The sequence below is a fragment of the Mytilus californianus genome, unplaced genomic scaffold, assembly GCF_021869535.1.
Source record: "Mytilus californianus isolate M0D057914Y unplaced genomic scaffold, xbMytCali1.0.p SCAF_5, whole genome shotgun sequence".
Taxonomy (NCBI): domain Eukaryota; kingdom Metazoa; phylum Mollusca; class Bivalvia; order Mytilida; family Mytilidae; genus Mytilus; species Mytilus californianus.
Genome location: NW_026262701.1, coordinates 104,640,158 through 104,660,632, shown reverse-complemented (window position 1 = coordinate 104,660,632; position 20,475 = coordinate 104,640,158). Strand labels below are relative to the sequence as shown.

The window sequence follows — 20,475 nt, the reverse complement described above, 5'->3', positions numbered from 1 at the left end:
TTAACAAGTTTGAACTCGACACATGCTTCTTTGAACATGTTCCACCCGGTCAGATTCTGACGATTTGAAGAGAGAGAAAGCCAATTAAGCATTATTAGGAATCAGTATCACAAAACTTTACTTGTCTGAAAAACGTAGATAAGAAGAATTTTACCTTACCCGACATCACATTTGTTACTACCGGGGGGACTATATTCGGTAATGATGCTACATAGTGAACTAATTAACTAATATATTTGTTACGTTTTGGAGGACGTATTTTCATTTTACAATCGGCATTCCCATGGGAACCAACTGTGTTCTTCTTCTTGACGACTTGTTCCTTTATTCATAAGAGACTTAATACAGCAGCTTTTTTGGAATGAAAAGAAGATTGGATTATTTTTTTACTTCACGTTCTGCTTTATAAGTAATGATCTCTCACTAACTAATTCAAAGTTTGGTGACTATATTGAACGCATCTGTCGCATTGAACTTGAAGTAAAGGATATAACAGATGCAATTAAGCCTGTCTCATATCTTGCCTTACATCTAGAAATTGACAATGAGAGTCGATTGGAAACAAAACTTTACGACAAAAGAGATCAGTTCAGTTTCCCTATTGTGAATTTTCCAGTTCTATGCAGCAACATTCCAGCAGCACCTGCATATGGCGTATGTGTGATATTCCAGAGCTTGCTATTCCTATTATGATTTCTTTGATAAAGGGTTGCTGCTAACAACGAAGCCATTAAGCCAAGAGTTCCAATAATGAATTGGTGAATTTGAAATCATCCCTTCGAATTATTGACGGACGCCATCACGAGTTGGTTGACCCTAATGAAATATGTTTCACAGATGACGACGACTATGTACCAACTGTCGAAACCGCAATCCCGTCCTCATTTCCTCGAATTTGACCTACCGGATTAGACTTATAACCGGATTTTCACTTAAATGAGCAATGTGGATCAGGATCTTCTTACCATTCAGGAACACCTGTGATCATCACCGGGTTTTGCTCAGTCTATTAGTTTTCTATATTGTGTTTTGTAGAATATTCTTTGTCTTTTGGTCGTTTTTTCATTTTTTTTGCCATGGCATTGTCAGTTTGTTTTCGACTAACGAGTATGAATATCTCTTTGGTATCTTTCGCATCTCTTTTATATTTCAGAGGGTAGACGACCTTGATGCTTCATACTTTGTTTACAGATGCGTTATGTTGCGATGTTTCCGTCTGTCATATGTCCTTTGTCCATGATATCATTTTCGTGTTTCAGCTGACCTTAACCTCAATTTTATGGTCTATTGGTCAATGTTCAGTTTCATGGTTTTGACTGTTTATCAGATACTATATTAAGCAATATGTCAACTATGTATGGCATGATTGTAATATGTACATGTCCGTCTGGCAGGATTTATCTGACCTTTGTCTCATTTTCATGGGTTATTAGTAAATCTTAAGTTTTCATGGTTATTGTTTCTCAGATACTAATATATACACCATAGGTCAACGGTATTTGGTGTATGGAATGATTGCATGCTGTACATGTTGTCTGGCTAGGTTCATCTGATCTTGACCTCATTTTTATGGTTCATTGGTCAATGTTCAATTTTGGTAATTAGATTTGTTTCTCAGATACAACAGGTTAACTATATCTGGTGTATGGTATGATTGTAAGGTTACGTGGATCATTGATAATGGTAAGTTAATGTGATACTTGAAGTAAAAACTTCATATTACAGACATTCAAAATAAATCAATCATGTTAGGTAAAGCAGGCGAGGCATTTCCGTATGGGCATTCTTGTTTGTTTAAACAAAAAAGAATAAAAAAAATATATTGCTGTATTTTTCAGCATGAAGTTAAAAAATCATTTTGCATTATACATTATACATAATAAACTGAATTTTGATTTACCTCGGGTATCAGTGAAGATCTATACGTTGTATAAGTGGATTAAAGATTAAATGATTTTCCTTACATTATTCAAAATGTCAAATTTGGTTAAAAAATTACCTACTAGATTCTAAGGAGTGATAAAGCTAATAAAGCTAACTTGGCGAGCTTATTAAGGTAAATAATGTTCCATTGAAATACCTGTTATCTTTTTTCAGTAATTTATGAATTGTACTATTCCATGTACAACAAAACACATACCGTTTTATCCTCAATATAATATAAACAACGTGTGATTTCAGTTTTTTTTTTCAATATATTACCATGATAACAGATTATAATAAACTGTTTAACAAAAACTATAACGGATTTAATAGTTGTGTTTGTAAAACATATATGTATAGAAGTTTTAACCATTAATGCTGTATATTATATTGCACAAAAACTAAATTAAGACATGTTCTTATATTGCAATTGTTCAAAATATTTCGGCACTTATACGTTTTAGTCAATGATAAAACCAAGCAACTGATAAAGCAAACAAGCACCTGTGGCCAATGCATGTCACGTGATCAAGTTAAAATCATTCAATGAAACGCTTCTTACAAAATATAGTTGTTTTTACGCTGGCACATCAGTATCTCCGTAATTTTTCATTCTTTCCATGGTTCTAGTAAAGTGTTCCTGAACTTTGTCTGCGTTGTACTCAATATATCCATGTGGATTTCTACAGATGGATTTACTACATCGGCAAGGAAATGAGCCGTCCTCCACAAAGCATTCGATACCAGCCACACTACATGAACATGTGTCTGGGTCGCACATGCGCTTGCAGTTACAGCCAATTTTTCTCCTTGAATCTCGAATTTCCTTACAATCGTCCGCTTCATTTCGATCTACGTTTATTAAACTTGATTGCCGTAGAAGTAAACGTCGCTGAGCAGGTGTCAGTCTGTGTTCGGGTTTAAAACGTTTGGTAGAATAATACCAATCTTCCTCTTCTAGTTTGTTTGTTTCATCAGACACGTTTTGAGTAAGTGTTTCACTTCTTTGATTAGCTTCAATCGAATCTCCTAATGCCATGTGGTATGACCTTTTTCTCATTTTGGCATGATCGACCAAAGAATATGTATCAAAGTCAGTATGGCCATAAGACATTCCTGCGTATAAAAAGTTTTGTAGGAGCAAATAAATAAAAGAAGGGTAGCAAACCTCACAAAAATACATGTCGTTATACAATTAAATAATCTATACCTATGAAATATAAAATTGAGAATGGAAATGGGGAATGTGTCAAAGAGACAACAACCCGACCACCCTGTTCCTTTACCGTTGACTCGTTTGAAATTCGCCCAAGAGACTCTATGATCTTGTCTCCAAAGCTGTTCTAATACTTTTTGTTGGATTTTTATTATTGTGTTTTACCGCCTTGTGATGATGTGAAATAAGAATTTGAGTTTGGAATTTCGTTTATATACTAAATTTTGGACACTATATGTTGAAACTTTAAATAGTTTTAGTTTTTGAAAGCAGTGCTTGTATTGGTTTTGATATGCAGTATTTTTTTGGTTTTAAATTACTTTTAAATTCAAGAAGTTGTGAATTAAAATTAATTATGATTCAATTAGAAAGTTATAACAAAACGAAGGTAGAGATATAATATTATATATGCATGTCTCTGAAATGGGTTAACAAAATATGAAGTAAAAATAACACATTTAATGCATTGTATGCGAAAAAAATATGAACAAAGTAGAATAATATATTGCAAGAATGAAAAATTCTTTCGAAGTATAATTTACTAGAATAAAAATTTCCCATGTTTCATGATAAAAGCTGTGTGATGGGTTATCTACCTTACCTAATGTTGAACCTCCTTCGTGTGGTACACATCCAAATCCTTGTTCTCTCGGGAAATAATACACAGTCACATCTTTAAATCTAACATTCTTTTCATCCTTGGATACTTTCAATTCGTCTAGATAAAAAGTAAAGTTCAACAATCATTTTGACGGAAACATATTCATATAATTTTAATGGGTTTCACATTTTCTCGATTTTTAATTTTGTGTTAATCCGCGGCAAAATCACGTACATGTAAATTTGATTACCAAATCTATATCTTCAAAATTCGCATTGCAACTGCAAGCATATAAGTTGGTCTGGATGGGGTTCACAGAATAGAGAATAATGGCCAATTAATATAATGAAAAGAGAAAAATGACAAAAAAATGAATAGAGAGGGGTCCAACGGTATGAAGAATAACTGTTGAAAATAAAGAATTGGGTAATATAATACTGATTACAGAAATGAACGATATCATACAGACTAAAGAAATCATATAATAGCAGACAAAATTAATAGTAAAATCATTTTCATGAGAATTTTACAGAAGAAGCGTTATTTTTAAAGATAAAGAAAAATAAAAAAATAAAAAAAAGAATACAGGTATTTAGACCCCCATCCCCCATCCATGCAGACCCTCATATAAGTAATTACTAACGTTGAAAGGGGTAGATGTATTTTTTGGTAAAGTTCAATATCTTTATTCCGTTAGCATGTGCTCAAGTTTCATGTCTAAGACGAATTCATTTTTATTTAAGGATGTTGTAATGCATTTATGCTTGAAATTCTAGTTGGAGTTCGATCCAATCTTGTTTCATTTATGTACGGTGTAATGCGATCTTGTTTTAATACTGACTGAGTTGCGCACGTGCAAGTCAGTATACAAAATATAATTGTACAAACATTGCCATATTATGTGTCTAGATTCTCAAACTTTGACCATCCTCTTGCTGTATTGAATTGGATAACGTAATATTCGTCGAATCTGCTACTACTTCTTTTCTACAACCAATGACAACTATATCACTGTAGGTGACTGCATTGATATCTCGTTTGAATCATGGAACGGGACTAAAAAATTCAGTGTCAGTACAAAGTTGAAGCAGTAAAACAAGCAAGTTCAGTATATTCCGTTAAAAATTAAAACAAGAATTGAAAACCCGAATTATGTTTGAAAATCCAACTTTTGTAATCATATTATGGAGTTTAACAATAGTTTTGTTCTTACATGGCTTAAACTATGTCAGTAAAACACATCAATAAAATGTTGCCAAATGTATATGTCATTTTTAAACATTTAACGATTACAAGCAGTTCCAAGCTTGGTATGATCTGAGACTACTACATATGAGATGTACATAGTAGTCTTAACTGTAATCTACTGTTAAGGGGGCATTAGCTACGAATTTGAACAAAAATAAACTACGATTTTTGTTGTTGCAAACATTTATAAAGTGGATTAAAGAAATAATATCCCGCTATAAGCAGTCAGTTTGGTACAATAAATTTCGTCCAAATAAGCTAAAAAAACATCACTGGTGCATAATTGACTTGCAAGTCAATAATTCCTGATTTAAATTCGTATTCATGCAACCTTTATATTGTCCTTTTTGCGCATGTATTCAGCAAGTTGTGGTCAACATGTTCATTCATTAAAAATAAAAATACATTTGTATGTCAACATTGAAAAGTGAAACAAGGAAATAACCATTCCCTTGACTGATCCGGCCCACAAAAAAATCATCCTTATACAGGTAAACCGATGATTTACATATATTTTTACATGTAACAAAAAATCAAACAGACCTAGAAAAATATGATTGCACGTGCTCGCTATCTATTTATACGTATGTTTATATCGGTGTATATGATCGTCGGCAGTCTTCGGGATCATCTGGATGGATAATTATTAGATATGGAGTCTGATCTAAAATACGTACGAAATGCTGATACATTAATTGCAGCGAGCCCATGCGTTGTTGTTTCTTTTGCTCGGACTTTTTGTAATTTGGATATACGTTTTAGTAGATATAAATCACATACTATGAGAATTTGGGTCAAAACGGTGAACATGCCAATGGGTTTGACGCCTAATTACGAATGCCCCTTAAAAACCACTCAGCCTCTTTAAAACTTGCAGATGTGAAAGTTGCAGCTAGAACTTGAACAATAAGGTCCCAAAGCATCTGTCCATTCATCAGTGCTTGAATAGAAGACTGTCGACACCAGTACTTGTCTTACTGTTCAGTTTTGGCTGCTACCGTCGTCTGTCAATTAAACCTAAATGGGCGTCTTGTAGGATTGCATGGCATTGACCTAGCTATGCCCGGATTTCAAGTTTTTTCTTACCGTCGATGACCTGTTATTCGCTTACCACTATAACGTTATAGAAGTCTCAGTGTCACTTACCAAACGAAGCCATACAATTATCCATTAATAAGCCCAACAGACATACGGAAGTTTAACTCTTTAACATTAGTTTCAGTTGTATACTAGCTGTGCGAGCGGCGAAAGCCAGTCATTAAGACCTCATGGTGATATTTATGTTAATTTCGCCTTTTTTTTAGAACAAAACACTAAAACGAAGGTGTTGCCAGGCTAGTAATCTATGTATTTACGTGGATTAGCCAACCGGATGTATTAAAACTAGGTTAGATGGTTTTACGGACGGACAAAATAACTTTACGGGAATAAGTTGTGTCTATTCCGTATCTGACTAAGGTAACTTTGATTGATCACATGAACGTTTAAGAATACGGTATGATATAAATAGAAATTAAGCATGCAAGTAACATTGACTCAAAATAAAAATAAATAAAAAATGTGGTGACTTTGAAAATCAAATAATGGCATCATCGAACATTAGGAAATTCTTGGTTGGTCAAGTAGTTGCAAAGGGTTCAGAAAGGATACCCTCAGTTCAAGTCCGAGTACCAAAAATGGTCCTAGATAAATATCTGTTAATGGTAAATATTTTTTGGGGTAATGTTGGAGATCAATGACAATGTGCAGAAATTACTTCATAAGACATAAATCAGCCACATTCATCTTGTTATACTGACCGCTAGACTGTAGAAAAAGTTGATTTTGAACAATTTTAATTTCTTTTAACCTTAATTGATCCATTACTTTGATCTAGTAAGGATCTCTTATCGGACTTGTTTGTAAGTAGTGCATGTTTTCGATTTGGTAGTCAAATATGATAATCACTATTTACCCCTTCTTAATGGCAGACCAGTAAAGTAACTCAAATTACGGATTCTGCATGTTTGTTTACTTATCGTCATACTTTGGGTAATCTGATATACAAATTTGCAAAAAATACACCCATCTCAAGTTGGTTTTTTATGAATGATTTACACCGTTTGATCCGAAGTCAATCAGGGTAAATGACGTCATCGAATAGTCAGTTCTTACTATGAGGTAATAACATAAGCATTGTTTATGTGGTGATGTAGGAAATTTATGGGAAAGTGCACAAATTCAAAAGTTGCAGACTATTGATCATATATATGCTCCTACATGTATGTATGCTGTCATAATATTTTAGGAAGAACACAGAAAAGAACAAAAGAGTTCTACAAAAAAGTAACATGTTATATCGCAACAATGTTGTTGGTTTTTCAGGGCCATAGTGTATAGATCCAAGTCGATCCTTCTACCATTCATGATACCTTTGGAAGCATATTGAAGCCAAACGGATTGAGGACTATCTTGTAGTAAGGGGCTCCACTCAAGTTCTGTGTGGAAGTTTGTGTACTATCCCTAGGCTTACCGAAGACTAAAATTGGTATTTGCTGCTTTTCTGTCAAGCACATGGCATTTGGCATTTAGTAGAAGGAGCAATAAATGGTCAGCTGGCTACATGTTTCTGAAAAATGATTTTGAGTAGGTGAAATGTCTTCAGACTAACTTACTTGTGAGCTTCAATGTCAGTGTATAGATCTCAATCTATTCATGCATGCTAAGGCTGAAGAAAAAATGTGTTTGTTAACAATGCACTGTCTAACAGGGTTTGAAATTAGCAAGTGCCCACTTGCCAATGGCCCCTAAAATTTCTGCTTTTCTTGTATAGAACTACATTATATATATACATTGGCTACAAAATTTAAGTTGTGGGCTACCATGCCAAAATTTTAACTTCAATCCCTGTCTAACCCTATTTTTTTAGACAGAGCTAACCCTAACTTTTTCCACTAAAAATTGTGCAAATTATATTTTCACCAGTAGTTTTCTAGACATCAAGTTTCTTTTTGTTCAACCACTACAAAGCTGAATATAGTCAACAAGTATTATGTAAAACCGAGTTAAAAAATATCTGACTGACAAAAATAACTTCAACAAATGTCTTGTAACCAGTAGTATAGGTAAATCCTGATTTCATTCTTGAACCGGATAATTTACAGGTTTGCCCATAAAAAAATATTGAGTTTTGCTGACCTACCGACAATATCTTTCGTTATTGTCATATCCCAACATCTCCAGTTGCTAAGATGGCTGGCTTATTTAGTGAGGCAAAGACGTACCAAAATGTATTTTCACTTTTGTACACAATTTTTTGCTGCATTTTGTTGAGAAGAATAATAAATTTTATCCTGTCTTGGGAAGAAAACTAAATGGTTGTCTCCTAAACATGAACATGTGATTTTTTTTCAGTCAAATATAAATTTATATTTTTTTTTTTGTTCTTTCCAGTATTTTAATCATCCTGACCAGTTTTGGGCAGCAGAAACTCCAGAAACACAAAGTAAAGTTGGGGATATAGTTAAAATACAAGAACTTGAAGAAAGAGCTAGTCCAACAATTACTCATCAAGTGCATGAACATGTGTTTAAAACGGGAGAAATCAGAGATCCTGTTACTGGAAAAAGGTGTCGAGGCATGAAATACGTAGATGAAGAATTCAGGGACTCTGTTCAATCCAAAATAGAAAATGAATCTGGAAAATGGTTTTCTTGACAATTTTTAATAAAATAAGATTATTATTAACAGCATTTATATTATTTTAAAGACATGAGTGCAAACCCTTATATTTGTTATTTACTATAACCTTACCAACACCAGATAATAAATGAAATCTTTTTAATTATGTTCCGTCTATGATACATGTAGTAGAGCGACATTATGTTTTCTGGTCTACATGGTCTATGCATCTACTGAACATGGACATAGGATAGTGTGATAAAGGCATGTTTTTTTTTTCTGAATAAGGCTATTATATAAGTGATAATTGAATATAAATTGTTTTATTGTTGCGATTGGATTTAAATTAAGATTGTAACATATGAAGGTCTTTAAAAAAAGTTTCTAATAATATAGAAAGGTAACCTATGTACAGATAAAAAAAATTCTTTTAGTTAAAACGTATAATTAAGAAATTGAGTAAACAAAAATATGGATGTTAAAGCAACTGTTAGCACATATATATTTCTGCATTTGTAATAAAAGACCAAATCAAGTTGCAACAGTAACAAATATTTGAGAGATGCATATAAGGTATTTGTAGACTACCTGACTTTGTAAGGATAAGCATGAGAGAAAAATACTAAATCCAGATATTTTGCAATTTCTATACGACCGCAAAAAAATTTTGCGGTCGTATATTGGTATGACGTTGGCGTCGTCGTTGGCGTCCGAAGACACATTGGTTTTCGCACTCTTACTTTAGTTTAAGTGAATGGATCTATATGAAATTTTACCATAAGGTTCAATACCACAAAAGGAAGGTTGGGATTGATTTTGGGGGTTATGGTACCAACAGTTAAGGAATTAGGGGCCAAAATTAAGCATTTTTGTAACTTCCAGACATAACTTGAGTGTTAGTGTATTGATCTCTCTGACATTGTACCACAATGTTCCATATCACTAAGGGAATGCTGGGATTGATTTTGGGGGTAATTGCCTCCAAATTTTAGGAATTAGGGGCAAAAAAAGTGGCAAAAAACAAGCATTTTTCTAGTTTCATGACAATACCTTGTGTGTAAGTGTATGGATCTTTCTGAAATTGTACTACAAGGTTCCATATCACAAAGGTAAAGCTGGAATTGAGTTTGGGGGTAATTGCCCAAAACATTAAGGAATAAGGGGCAAAAAAAAAACATTTTTCTAGTTTCCAGACAATAACTTGTGTTCAAGTGCATGGATCTCTCTGAAATTGTACTGCAAGATACCATACCACAAAGGGAAGGCTGGGATTGATTTTGGGGGTAATTTCCTCAAAATTTTAGGAATTAGGGGCCAAAAAGGGACAAAAAACGAGCATTTTTCTAGTTTCAGGACAATAACTTGTGTGTAAGTGTATGGATCTTTATGAAACTGTACTACAAGGTTCTATATCACACAGGGAAAGCTGGGTTTGAGTTTGGTGGTAATTGCCCTTAACGTTAAGGAATTTGGGGCCAAAAAGGGGAAAAAAAACGAGCATTTTTTTAGTTTCCAGACAATAACTTGTGTTCAAGTGTATGGATCTCTCTGAAATTGTACTGCAAGGTACCATACCACAAAGGGAAGGCTGGGATTGAGTTTGGGGGTGATGAATCATAAGGGGGTTCAACAAATTGGGGGGATTTTTTTTTCCTTTTTTCCTTTTTTTTTCTTTAAAATTTTCCATTTTACATTGGTTATTTCTGATCTATATATAAAAGCAAATAATAATGATATGGTTTGAATAGGTAACTTAAAAATTTTAAAGTTCTTAAGATCACATTCATTCTGTGTCAGAAACCTATGCTGTGTCAAATATTTAATCACAATCCAAATTCAGTGCTGTATCAAGCTTGAATGTTGTGTCCATACTTGCCCCAACTGTTCAGGGTTCGACCTCTGCGGTCGTATCAAGCTGTGCCCAGCGGAGCATTTTATTGAGTTATTGCAAAATTGTTACAGGACAGGTTTTGCACACAAAAATACTAACATTTTTAATTTTGATAGCATTATTTGTATGGAACATTTTCATGTGCTGATCCAGGATTTTGAAAAGGGGACCACCGTCAAGACAATGTTAGGAGTGGGAAAAAATCTATCATGCATTAACCATATATATAGCGCAAGGAAAAAATTTATGTGTGCAAGGACAAGAAGTGCAAAATTTATCTGTTAACTAGTCAAATGGGGTATGTTTTGATGGAGAAGCCCTAATTTGAGTAAGGTTCACTAGTAATTGCATAATAACTTAAATAATTATTGCACATAGTACTGGTAAAGTGGTAATGAAAAATAAAATAATTTAAGTTATCTGACAAACAATTGACATGGCAACTTTTTCTATAAATACAACATTGAGGTAAAATGAATTAAAAAAAAATCTTTGAAAATTTTCTTTAGAGCCAGTATGTTGCTACCACTGTGAGTAAATGATAAATTTATGATCCCCAGTACGAATTGTGGTTAATGACCCTCACCACCATTATGCAGGACCACTTAATTACTATTGATAGTAAATTAGGTAAACATCTTTGTTATATTACAGTGACTTGACGGTAATTGTTGCTTTTCACCTAATGCAGTTCATTCAAAATTCTTACCAAATTGCAATTTGTTTGATCAAACCAAATTTATCAACTGGTCAAAAATTTTTACCAACTGCTGTAGAAAACCATAGTAAAATTATGAAAGTGCTAGGTGTTAAAACAAAGCATATTTACAATCCTACAAAACTTTAAATCCACTTCATGAAACCTGTTTTTAAATTATGAATATCAATTGTATTAGCAATCAAAGCCGGGCTTCAAAGTAATTGTGAAACTACCTATTCTATAGGTGGTGTAAATCAGATGTGGATACTACAAAATTCCAAAGGTCTTTTAGAGTACATACAATCTAAGACTCTTTCATTAGCAATAGTATTAAAACATTTGACTTTACACAAGTATTCCCAATACCAAACTAAAAGACAAATTGAAAGAGTTGGTCCTGCTTTGTTTCATATAAAAATAGTAGGATATACGGTACTATAGTTCCGGCTTTTAAAATAAATTTATACGCGTATGTATTCATGGGCAATAAAGGTATTTAATTATACAATGAAAAAAAATAAATGACTGGTAGACAGGTTGACATTGTGTTAAAAATGTAAATATTTTTATGGTTGAATGGTTGACAATGTTAAAAATGAAAATATTTTTATGGTTGACTGGTCGACATGTTGACAGGTTGACAAGTTGACAATTTAATATAGTTAAAATTGAAGTTATGGTTGACAAGTCGACAGGTTGACAATTTGACGGTGAGAAATGAAAACTAATAATGGTTAACAGGTTGACAGTTGACAGGTCGACAAGTAGACAGTAATAAGTCAAGACTTAATACAAAGGTTAAAAAACTGAAGTTAATTTTATTTTACTTAATTACAATTTAGTTTTGTATTCAAATAAATAGTTAATGGTCAATGGCTAATGTACAAAACAAACAGCTATTAGATAGCCTATGGCGCTAAATTCGGCATAAATTTGTTTGCTAAATGACAGATATTCCATGCAGGTTCAGAACGAGTTTCAAATAAATATTATTCCAAAAGAAAACAACGCAATAGTAAGCAGTTTATTTTTATCAGATTGTCAACTTATTAATTTCGTATATTTTTAAACCTATTTACTTGTTTAATTGTAAAATTAAACCTGTCAACCTGTTAACCTTTACACTTGTCAACATGTCGATATATACACTTGTCGACCTGTCCATTTACTTGTCGACCTTAACACTTGTCAACATGTCGACTTTTACACTTGTCAACCTTTCTAGTGTCAACCTGTCGACATGTTAGTCTGTCAACTTATGTACATATAAACCGATTTACTTCTTAAGTTAAACCGATTTACTCCTCTGTTCTTCCGATGGAACTACAGCACCGTTTATCCTACTTGACCCGAATGGCCAACGTAGATACAAGTATCTTGTCTTAGTGAGGGATAGATCGTACTTTGTACAAAATCACTCTGATTCAAACAAACAAAAAATTTCTGAAACTGACATTATCAAGATGCTTAATTTCTTGATGACAACATATTTTTTTACGTTTGGAGGACGTGTTTTTCAACAAACAATCGGCATTCCCATGGGAACCAACTGTGCTCCTCTTCTTGTCGACTTGTCCCTTTATTCATATGATGCTGACTTCATACAGGAACTTCTTATGCAGAAGAAAAGAAGTTAGCAGTATCCTTTTAACTTCACTTTCCGCTATATAGATGTTCTCTCACTAAATAATTCAAAATTTGCTGCTCACTCCAGTTTCTATTGTCTGGCCTATGGGAAGAAAAGTGGCGGTAATCATCTGTTTTTGAATATATATAACTAGGAATCATACTTGCAAACCTCTTGAATTATGTGTACAGCAACATTGGCAAATATAGAGGAAGAATTCCGAAGTTTGGGCCAAGTTGTGTAAATATTAACAAAATTAGACTGGAATCTAAACTCTTTTTCCATAAAACAATATTTCGGGATTTGTGCTTGCTGCAATCAGGCCATGTTCTGAGGTAAATATTATTTATTATGAAATGTTCTAATTTACTATATCATTTCCAATGTAGTGTTGTGTCAAAGATGTCACACTACGGAATATATATGTAATCGGTAAAAAAAACCTGGCTGTTTTCGTTTAAACAACGGATTCCAGTCTCGAGGCGAAACACATATTAGTATTACTGAAAATGCTGACTCATACATAATATCACACAAGTTTTCAGAATTAATTTCAGTGTGGAACAAGTTTGTCCACTATTGAGTGCTTCTCACACATAAAAATTGCACATCCAGGAGAGGAAGTTGGGGATTAGAAGACACATTTTCTACAGTTATATTAAATAAGTCCTAGCAAAATCGAAAATGAATATTAGGATTTTCTATCCTTCTCTTGTCATTCTTTCAAACTTAACTGACAAGTTATTTGGTGGTATGTAACGCAATAATCTGCATTGTCGCGCAAATTTTGATGATATAAAGTTTGGGAGGTAATTAGAGCTAATTTCCTAATGCTTGTAGATTAAGAATTTGGTTGGCGTGCTTGCTTGGTTTGTATTAATGTTTGCTCAAGCATTGTAATAAAGATTGACATCTGCAAACAGTATAAAATAGACGGAGTTAAACCTGTATACATTATACTTACATTTGATTGGATGTTATCCTGGAGGTTAAGAACACCCAATTGTACATGTAAACATTACAAGACAATGTTAACAAAGTTTAACTCCGCCCAATCTATATTGTTTGCAGGCGTCAATCTTCATTACAATGCTTGAGCAAACGTTTATACAAACAAAGCAAGCAAGCCAATCAAAGTCTTAATCTGATAATGAGCAAACCATACAAACTAATGATGTAACCTGTTATTAGAGTCTCACACGGCTCCTCTATGAATACCATTTGCTGTCTTTCTTCCAGCAAGTCATGCATGTTTATAGTGCAATAGCATGCTATGGAAATAAAGATGTATTCAAAAATTAGGTTTAATTCGTGAATTTACTAAAGAACCCGTTAACCTTTGTATAGCGATAGCTTCATACGAAATGAAAAGATATTGCATGGTAAATTGAATGAAACTATAAAAAACGAATTACACATCGGTATAAGGACATCATTCGTAAATATAACTCAACATGCAGACATCTTATACGTTCGGGTATTTCACATCCAATCTTTTATGGTAATATTCTTTACAAAGCACAAAAATGTCAGTATTCACCTCAAAGGCTAACAAAACCTTTAAACAGACTTATTAAGAAGGGATATAGTTAAGATACTGTTGTCAGGTCATTAAAGATTGCATATTTTGGCTTTAATATTGATTCACGTATAGGGTCTTTGCATCGGAATTAAACATATTTATTCTAAAACCAATTGTTGGCATGACACGGGTTATGTTTTTCTCATATTTTATGATGGTATAATACTAAACCCCTAACAGGAGGGATTGTGCCTGATATTCATATGATGAAGACATAATCTTTCAATCAGTTTAATTGAGGTCTGGAGCTGGCATGTCAGTAACTGCTAGTAGTCTTTTGTTATTTATGTATTATTGTCATTTTGTTTATTTTCTTTTGTTTCCTATTCTGACATCGGACTCGGACTTCTCTTAAACTGAGTTTTACTGTGCGTACTGTTGTGCGTTTGTTTTTTCTACATTGGCTAGAGGTATAGGGGGAGGGTTGAGATCTCAAAAAACATGTTTAACCCCGCCGCATTTTTGCGCCTGTCCCAAGTCAGGAGCCTCTGGCCTTTGTTAGTCTTGTATCATTTTTAATTTTAGTTTCTTGTGTATAATTTGGAGTTTAGTATGACGTCCATTATCACTGAACTAGTATACATATTTGTTTAGGGGCCAGCTGAAGGACGCCTCCGGGTGCGGGAGTTTCTCGCTGCATTGAAGACCCATTGGTGGCCTTCGGCTGTTGTCTGCTCTATGGTCGTGTTGTTGTCTCTTTGACACATTCCCCATTTCCATTCTCAATTTTACGTTGTGTAGTTAAAACTTTGATCTCAAAGATTTAAATAAAATTAATTTGATTACACTCAGTATATCAGGCGAGACATTTCAGAGTCAAACTATCATGAGTGTTTCCATGTCACAGTATTTCCGTCGTCTTGTACATGCATGAAATATTTGCTAATGGGTGTTAAGCAAACATCAAGCCATGATTTATTTCCAATCGGGTCTTTGTGAAACACTTTTCCAAGACCTTGCAATCTAGGATTTTACGCGAAAAACACAAATGTTTACGTACATATCTTATAACGTTACTACTGTCTGAAGACCGCTTTCCAAATACGATCAAATGCAGCTTATACATGTATTTCTGATAGGGTCGAATTTGTTATTTACACCTTAGAAACCCATCGACTGTTTACACAAACAATCATATATTATCGAAAGTAATCGTATATTGAATATTGAAATGTAAATGACTTGCCAGCTGTTCACTCTTTGAACAAAAATTGTGAATAGAGCCGATTATCGGAATCAAATTCACACAATAAAAAAAAAGCACAAAAGCACAATCCTTGCTTTAACTCGTATCAATCCCAGTAGCTGTAACCAAGAATAAAAATAAAGAGAATGTTGGGTAAACATCAAAAAGACTGCAACAAAAATAACCAGGGCCCATTTGGTTGAACTTAGACAGAATTGCAACAACTAAAGGACATCATACAGACTGTACAATATGTCAAATTAAAAATTTCCCCAAGTCATAAAGACATAAAATTGTTTGACATCCAATCCTCATCCTATCTAGCGAAGTTCCTGGCTTGGGTCTGGCACGTAAAAATGTTGTGGGGGTTAAAGTGGTATTTGAAATTTATTGTTCCCCCGTTTTTAGTCTCGATAAGTAGATTTACTATAACTAGAGGCTCCAAGGAGCCTGTGTCGCTCACCTGATATTTTTGTTTACAATTGATGCATGAAATAATGCAACCATTATACTTTTGCTTTAGTTTCAGAGATATAAGCCAAAAACTACTGCATTTTACCCATATTTTCTATTGTTAGCCATGTCGGCCATGTTGGTTGGCAGGCGGGGTCATCGGACATATTTTTTAAAATAGATACCCTAATGATGATTGCGGCCAAGTTTGGTTAAATTTGTCTCAGTAGTTTCAGAGGAGAAGATTTTTGCAAAAGATTACAAAAATTTACGAAAAATTGTTAAAATTTGACTTTAAAGGGCAATAACTCCTTAAGGGGTCAATTGACCATTTTGGTCATGTTGACTAATAAGAAGATCTTACTTTGCTGAATATTATTTCCGTTTACAGTTTATCTCTATCTATAATAATATTCAAGATAATAACCAAAAACTGCAAATTTTCTTAAAATAACCAATTCAGGGGAAACAACCCAACAACGGGTTGTCTGATTTGTCTGAAAATTTCAGGGCAGATCGATCTTAACCTGCTGAACATTTTTACTTATTAGATGCTCTAAATGCTTTAGTTTCAGAGATATAAGCCAAAAACTGCATTTTACCACTATGTTCTATTTTTAGCCATGGTGGCCATGTTGGTTGGAAGGCAGGGTCATTGGACACATTTTTAAAATTAGATACCATATAATGATGATTATGGCCAAGTTTGGTTGAATTTGTCTATGGAGTTTCAGAGAAGAAGATTTTTGTACGAGATTACAAAAATTTTAGAAAAATTGTTAAAAATTTACTTTAAAGGGCAATAACTCCTTAAGGGGTCAATTGACCATTTTGGTCTTGTTGCCTTATGTGTAGATCTTACTTTGCTGAACATTATTGCTGTTTACAGTTTATCTCTATCTATAATAATATTCAAGATAATAACCAAAAACTGCAAATTTCCTTAAAATTACCAATTCAGGGGCAGCAACCCAACAACGGGTTGTCTTATTTGTCTGAAAATTTCCGGGCAGATAGATCTTGACCTGATGAACAATTTTACCCCTGTCAGATTTGTTCTAAATGCTTTGGTTTTAGAGATACAAGCCAAATCTACATTTTACCCCTATGATCTATTTTTAGCCATGGCGGCCATCTTGGTTGGCTGGCCGGGTCATCGGACACATTTTTGAAACTAGATACCTACCTCAATGATGATTGTGGTCAAGTTTAGTTAAAATTGGCCCAGTAGTTTCAGAGGAGAAATTTTTTTTAAAAGTTAACGACGGACGACGACGACGGACGACGGACGCCAAGTGATGAGAAAAGCTCACTTGGCCCTTTGGGCCAGGTGAGCTAAAAAAAGTATTAACAAACCGAACTCCAAGGTTAAATTCAAAAAGGGAGAAGTCCATAAAAACTGACAAGATGAAACGTTAGACTATACCAACTAACGGAATGAATGGAAACCAACTGTTCCTGATTTGGTACAGGAATTTTGGGTGGGTTATACCTGGTTTTATAGCTAGCTTACCTGGCCTCCCACATGAATGACAGTTGTTTATACAATGTCGTTCCGTTGTGTTGACAATTTAGGTGAGCAACCCAAAACAGACATAAATGGTTAATGTTTCAATAATTGGGATTCAGCAGAACATACATCACAGACATACAACAGAACTGACTAAAGAATTCAAACAAACATACAAATAAATCTCACAAAGACACCAACAAAAAAGTTATTGTTAGTTAAAAGAAGCCAACAATAAAGCTTTTGTAAATGATAGTTAATACAGTAAATTAAAACATGATTCCGTACTAGTACACACTTTCCCGATTAAGGATGTATACTTAAGTCAGGTTTAGGAATTTTTGTCAGACGTTCGGACTCCTTGTTTTTTTCTCTACAATACAGGGTAAAATATTTTGCCCCATATCAACCATTTTTCTTTTCATAAAGACTTCAATAGCTCATAAAAGGTCATTATCAAAATTTGAGCAGATTCTAGATTTCTTTTCTTTCGATTAAATATCCAAATAATACCAATGCAAATACAAGGTAAAAGTCCGAGTCAGCCTTTTCCCGCCATGTTTTGGAAATTAAATATCTCGGAAAGGAGCTGCATAACCTATCAATATTTTTAGCTTATTTTGTTCCTTAACTTAATATGCTCTTCTGACTTACAGTATCAATTTTAAATTCTTGATGTTTTTAATTTCACCTAAGTACATCTTTAAGTACAAATGAAGTAAAATATTGATATACAATGGTAAACAACCGTGACTGTAAAAACTCTTTCGTCCGAATCGTACTTCTGAACCCACCTGGCTGCACCAGGAAAACACAAAGCAAAAAACCTGATAGCTGGATACAGAAATACCAACTCACGTCAAGAGTCAAACAATCAAAAGGAACATAATAGCACATAGACAAAGGGAAAACTGTAAAGTAAATAACAAGATACACAACTTCGGCACCTAGAATCTTTATCTCAAGACCATCTTGTATTATTTGTGAAGAAGACACTGAATATATCTATTAGGTAAAACGTACATAAAAGACCATACAATAAAAACGGCACAGGAAATCACATATCTTTAAAGAAACAGATTTTGTTGTATTTTCATAGTCTGAAGATTTCTTACAGTAATGCCATAAATAGTACAGGAAAACATGATCTTTTGCCATGCCCAGACCAATTAACGAAAAAAAAAGAAACATTTAAAATATTGGTTCAACTGAAGTTTCAAGGAGCGAATTCATAGAAATTGATCAGCTGTTGTCAACTTCTTACGGCGGACAAGCAACGAACACATAGTAATGAAATGTTTGGCATGTGTTATTTTGAAAAGGAAAAACTATGTTTACCCCAGGAGAGACCATGCATTCCCGTACATAGAACTTTTGCACGTGTTATTTTGAAAATGAAAAACTATGTTTACCCCAGGAGAGAATACTCCCGTACATAGAACTTAGGCATATCTTATTTTGAAAACGAAAACTATGTTTACCCCAGGAGAGACGATTCCAGTACCTATAGCACTTTGGCATGTGTTATTTTGAAAATGAAAACTATGTAATACCCCAGGAGAAACCATTCCCGTACATAGAACTTTGGCATGTGTTATTTTGAAAATGAAAACTATGTTTAACCCAAGAGACACCACTCCCGTACATAGAACTTTAGCATATGTTATTTTGAAAATGAAAATTATGTTTAACCCAGGATAGACCATTCCCGTACATAGAACTTTGGCATGTGTTATTTTGAAAATGAAAACTATGTTTACCACAGGAGAGACCATTCCCGTACATAGAACTTTGGCATGTGTTATTTTGAAAATGAAAATTATGTTTAACCCAGGATAGACCATTCCCGTACATACAACTTTGGCATGTGTTATTTTGAAAATGAAAATTATGTTTAACCTAGGAGAGACCATTCCCGTACATAGAACTTTGGCATGTGTTATTTTGAAAATGAAAACTATGTTTACCCCAGGAGAAACCATTCCAGTTCATAGAACTTTGGCATGCGTTATTTTGAATGATGAAATTATGTTTAACCCAGGATAGACCATTCCCGTACATAGAACTTTGGCATGTTTTATTTTGAAAATGAAAACTATGTTTAACCAGGAGAGACCATTCCCGTACATAGAACTTTGGCATGTGTTATTTTGAAAATGAAAATTATGTTTAACCCAGGAAAGACCATTCCCGTTCATAGAAATTTGGCATGTGTTATTTTGAAAATGAAAACTATGTTTACCCCAGGAGAAACCATTCCAGTACATAGAACTTTGGCATGTGTTATTTTGAAAATGAAAATTATGTTTAACCCAAGAGAAACCATTCCCGTACATAGAACTTTGGCATATCTTATTTTGAAAATGAAAACTCTGTTTACCCCAGGAGAAACCATTCCCGTACATAGAACTTTAGCATGTGTTATTTTGAAAATGAAAACTATGTTTAATCCAGGAGAGACCATTCCCTTACATAGAACCTCCCTTTTATTTGATGTTTGATTTTTTTTTCTATTAATTTGTTTTTAATATTTCATTTTATTTTCTCTTGTATGTGTTCTTACTCTCGTTAATATAATCTTGCAATAACTGCATTTAGGTGTGCCGCCTCTTTTCTCTAACTTATACTGTGAAAAATAAGATAAAAAGACAGCCCTTATAAAGCACAATTATTGTAAAATTAAATGGATAACACTTAAGAACACTTAAAATAGAGGGCATATGTTAATAATTAAAGAATCCATATGCTTTTGACTGTTTATCATATTTATGATGTTTTAAAAGAGAGGCGAAGGATACTGTTAATCACGTCCTCGCCACAATGTATAACAATACTTGCATTACACCCAGCGGATTGTGACGTTGTCGAGTCTATGATT

At 33.7% G+C, this 20,475-nt stretch overlaps 2 protein-coding genes across 2 annotated transcripts; one reads left to right on the top strand and one right to left on the bottom strand.

Moving 5' to 3' along the window:
- Positions 1–2,170: 2,170 nt before the first annotated feature.
- LOC127700436 (cysteine/serine-rich nuclear protein 3-like) lies at positions 2,171–6,422 on the bottom strand. Its single transcript, XM_052203899.1, has 3 exons — positions 6,135–6,422; positions 3,741–3,857; positions 2,171–3,039 (listed from the first exon to the last, which is right to left on the bottom strand). The coding sequence occupies exons 1-3, from the start codon at positions 6,157–6,159 to the stop codon at positions 2,501–2,503; spliced, it is 681 nt and encodes a 226-aa protein (XP_052059859.1). The 5' UTR covers positions 6,160–6,422; the 3' UTR covers positions 2,171–2,500.
- An 80-nt stretch (positions 6,423–6,502) lies between these two features.
- LOC127700437 (28S ribosomal protein S17, mitochondrial-like) lies at positions 6,503–8,714 on the top strand. The gene is made up of 2 exons (XM_052203900.1): positions 6,503–6,691; positions 8,421–8,714. The coding sequence occupies exons 1-2, from the start codon at positions 6,572–6,574 to the stop codon at positions 8,682–8,684; spliced, it is 384 nt and encodes a 127-aa protein (XP_052059860.1). The 5' UTR covers positions 6,503–6,571; the 3' UTR covers positions 8,685–8,714.
- Positions 8,715–20,475: the final 11,761 nt, after the last annotated feature.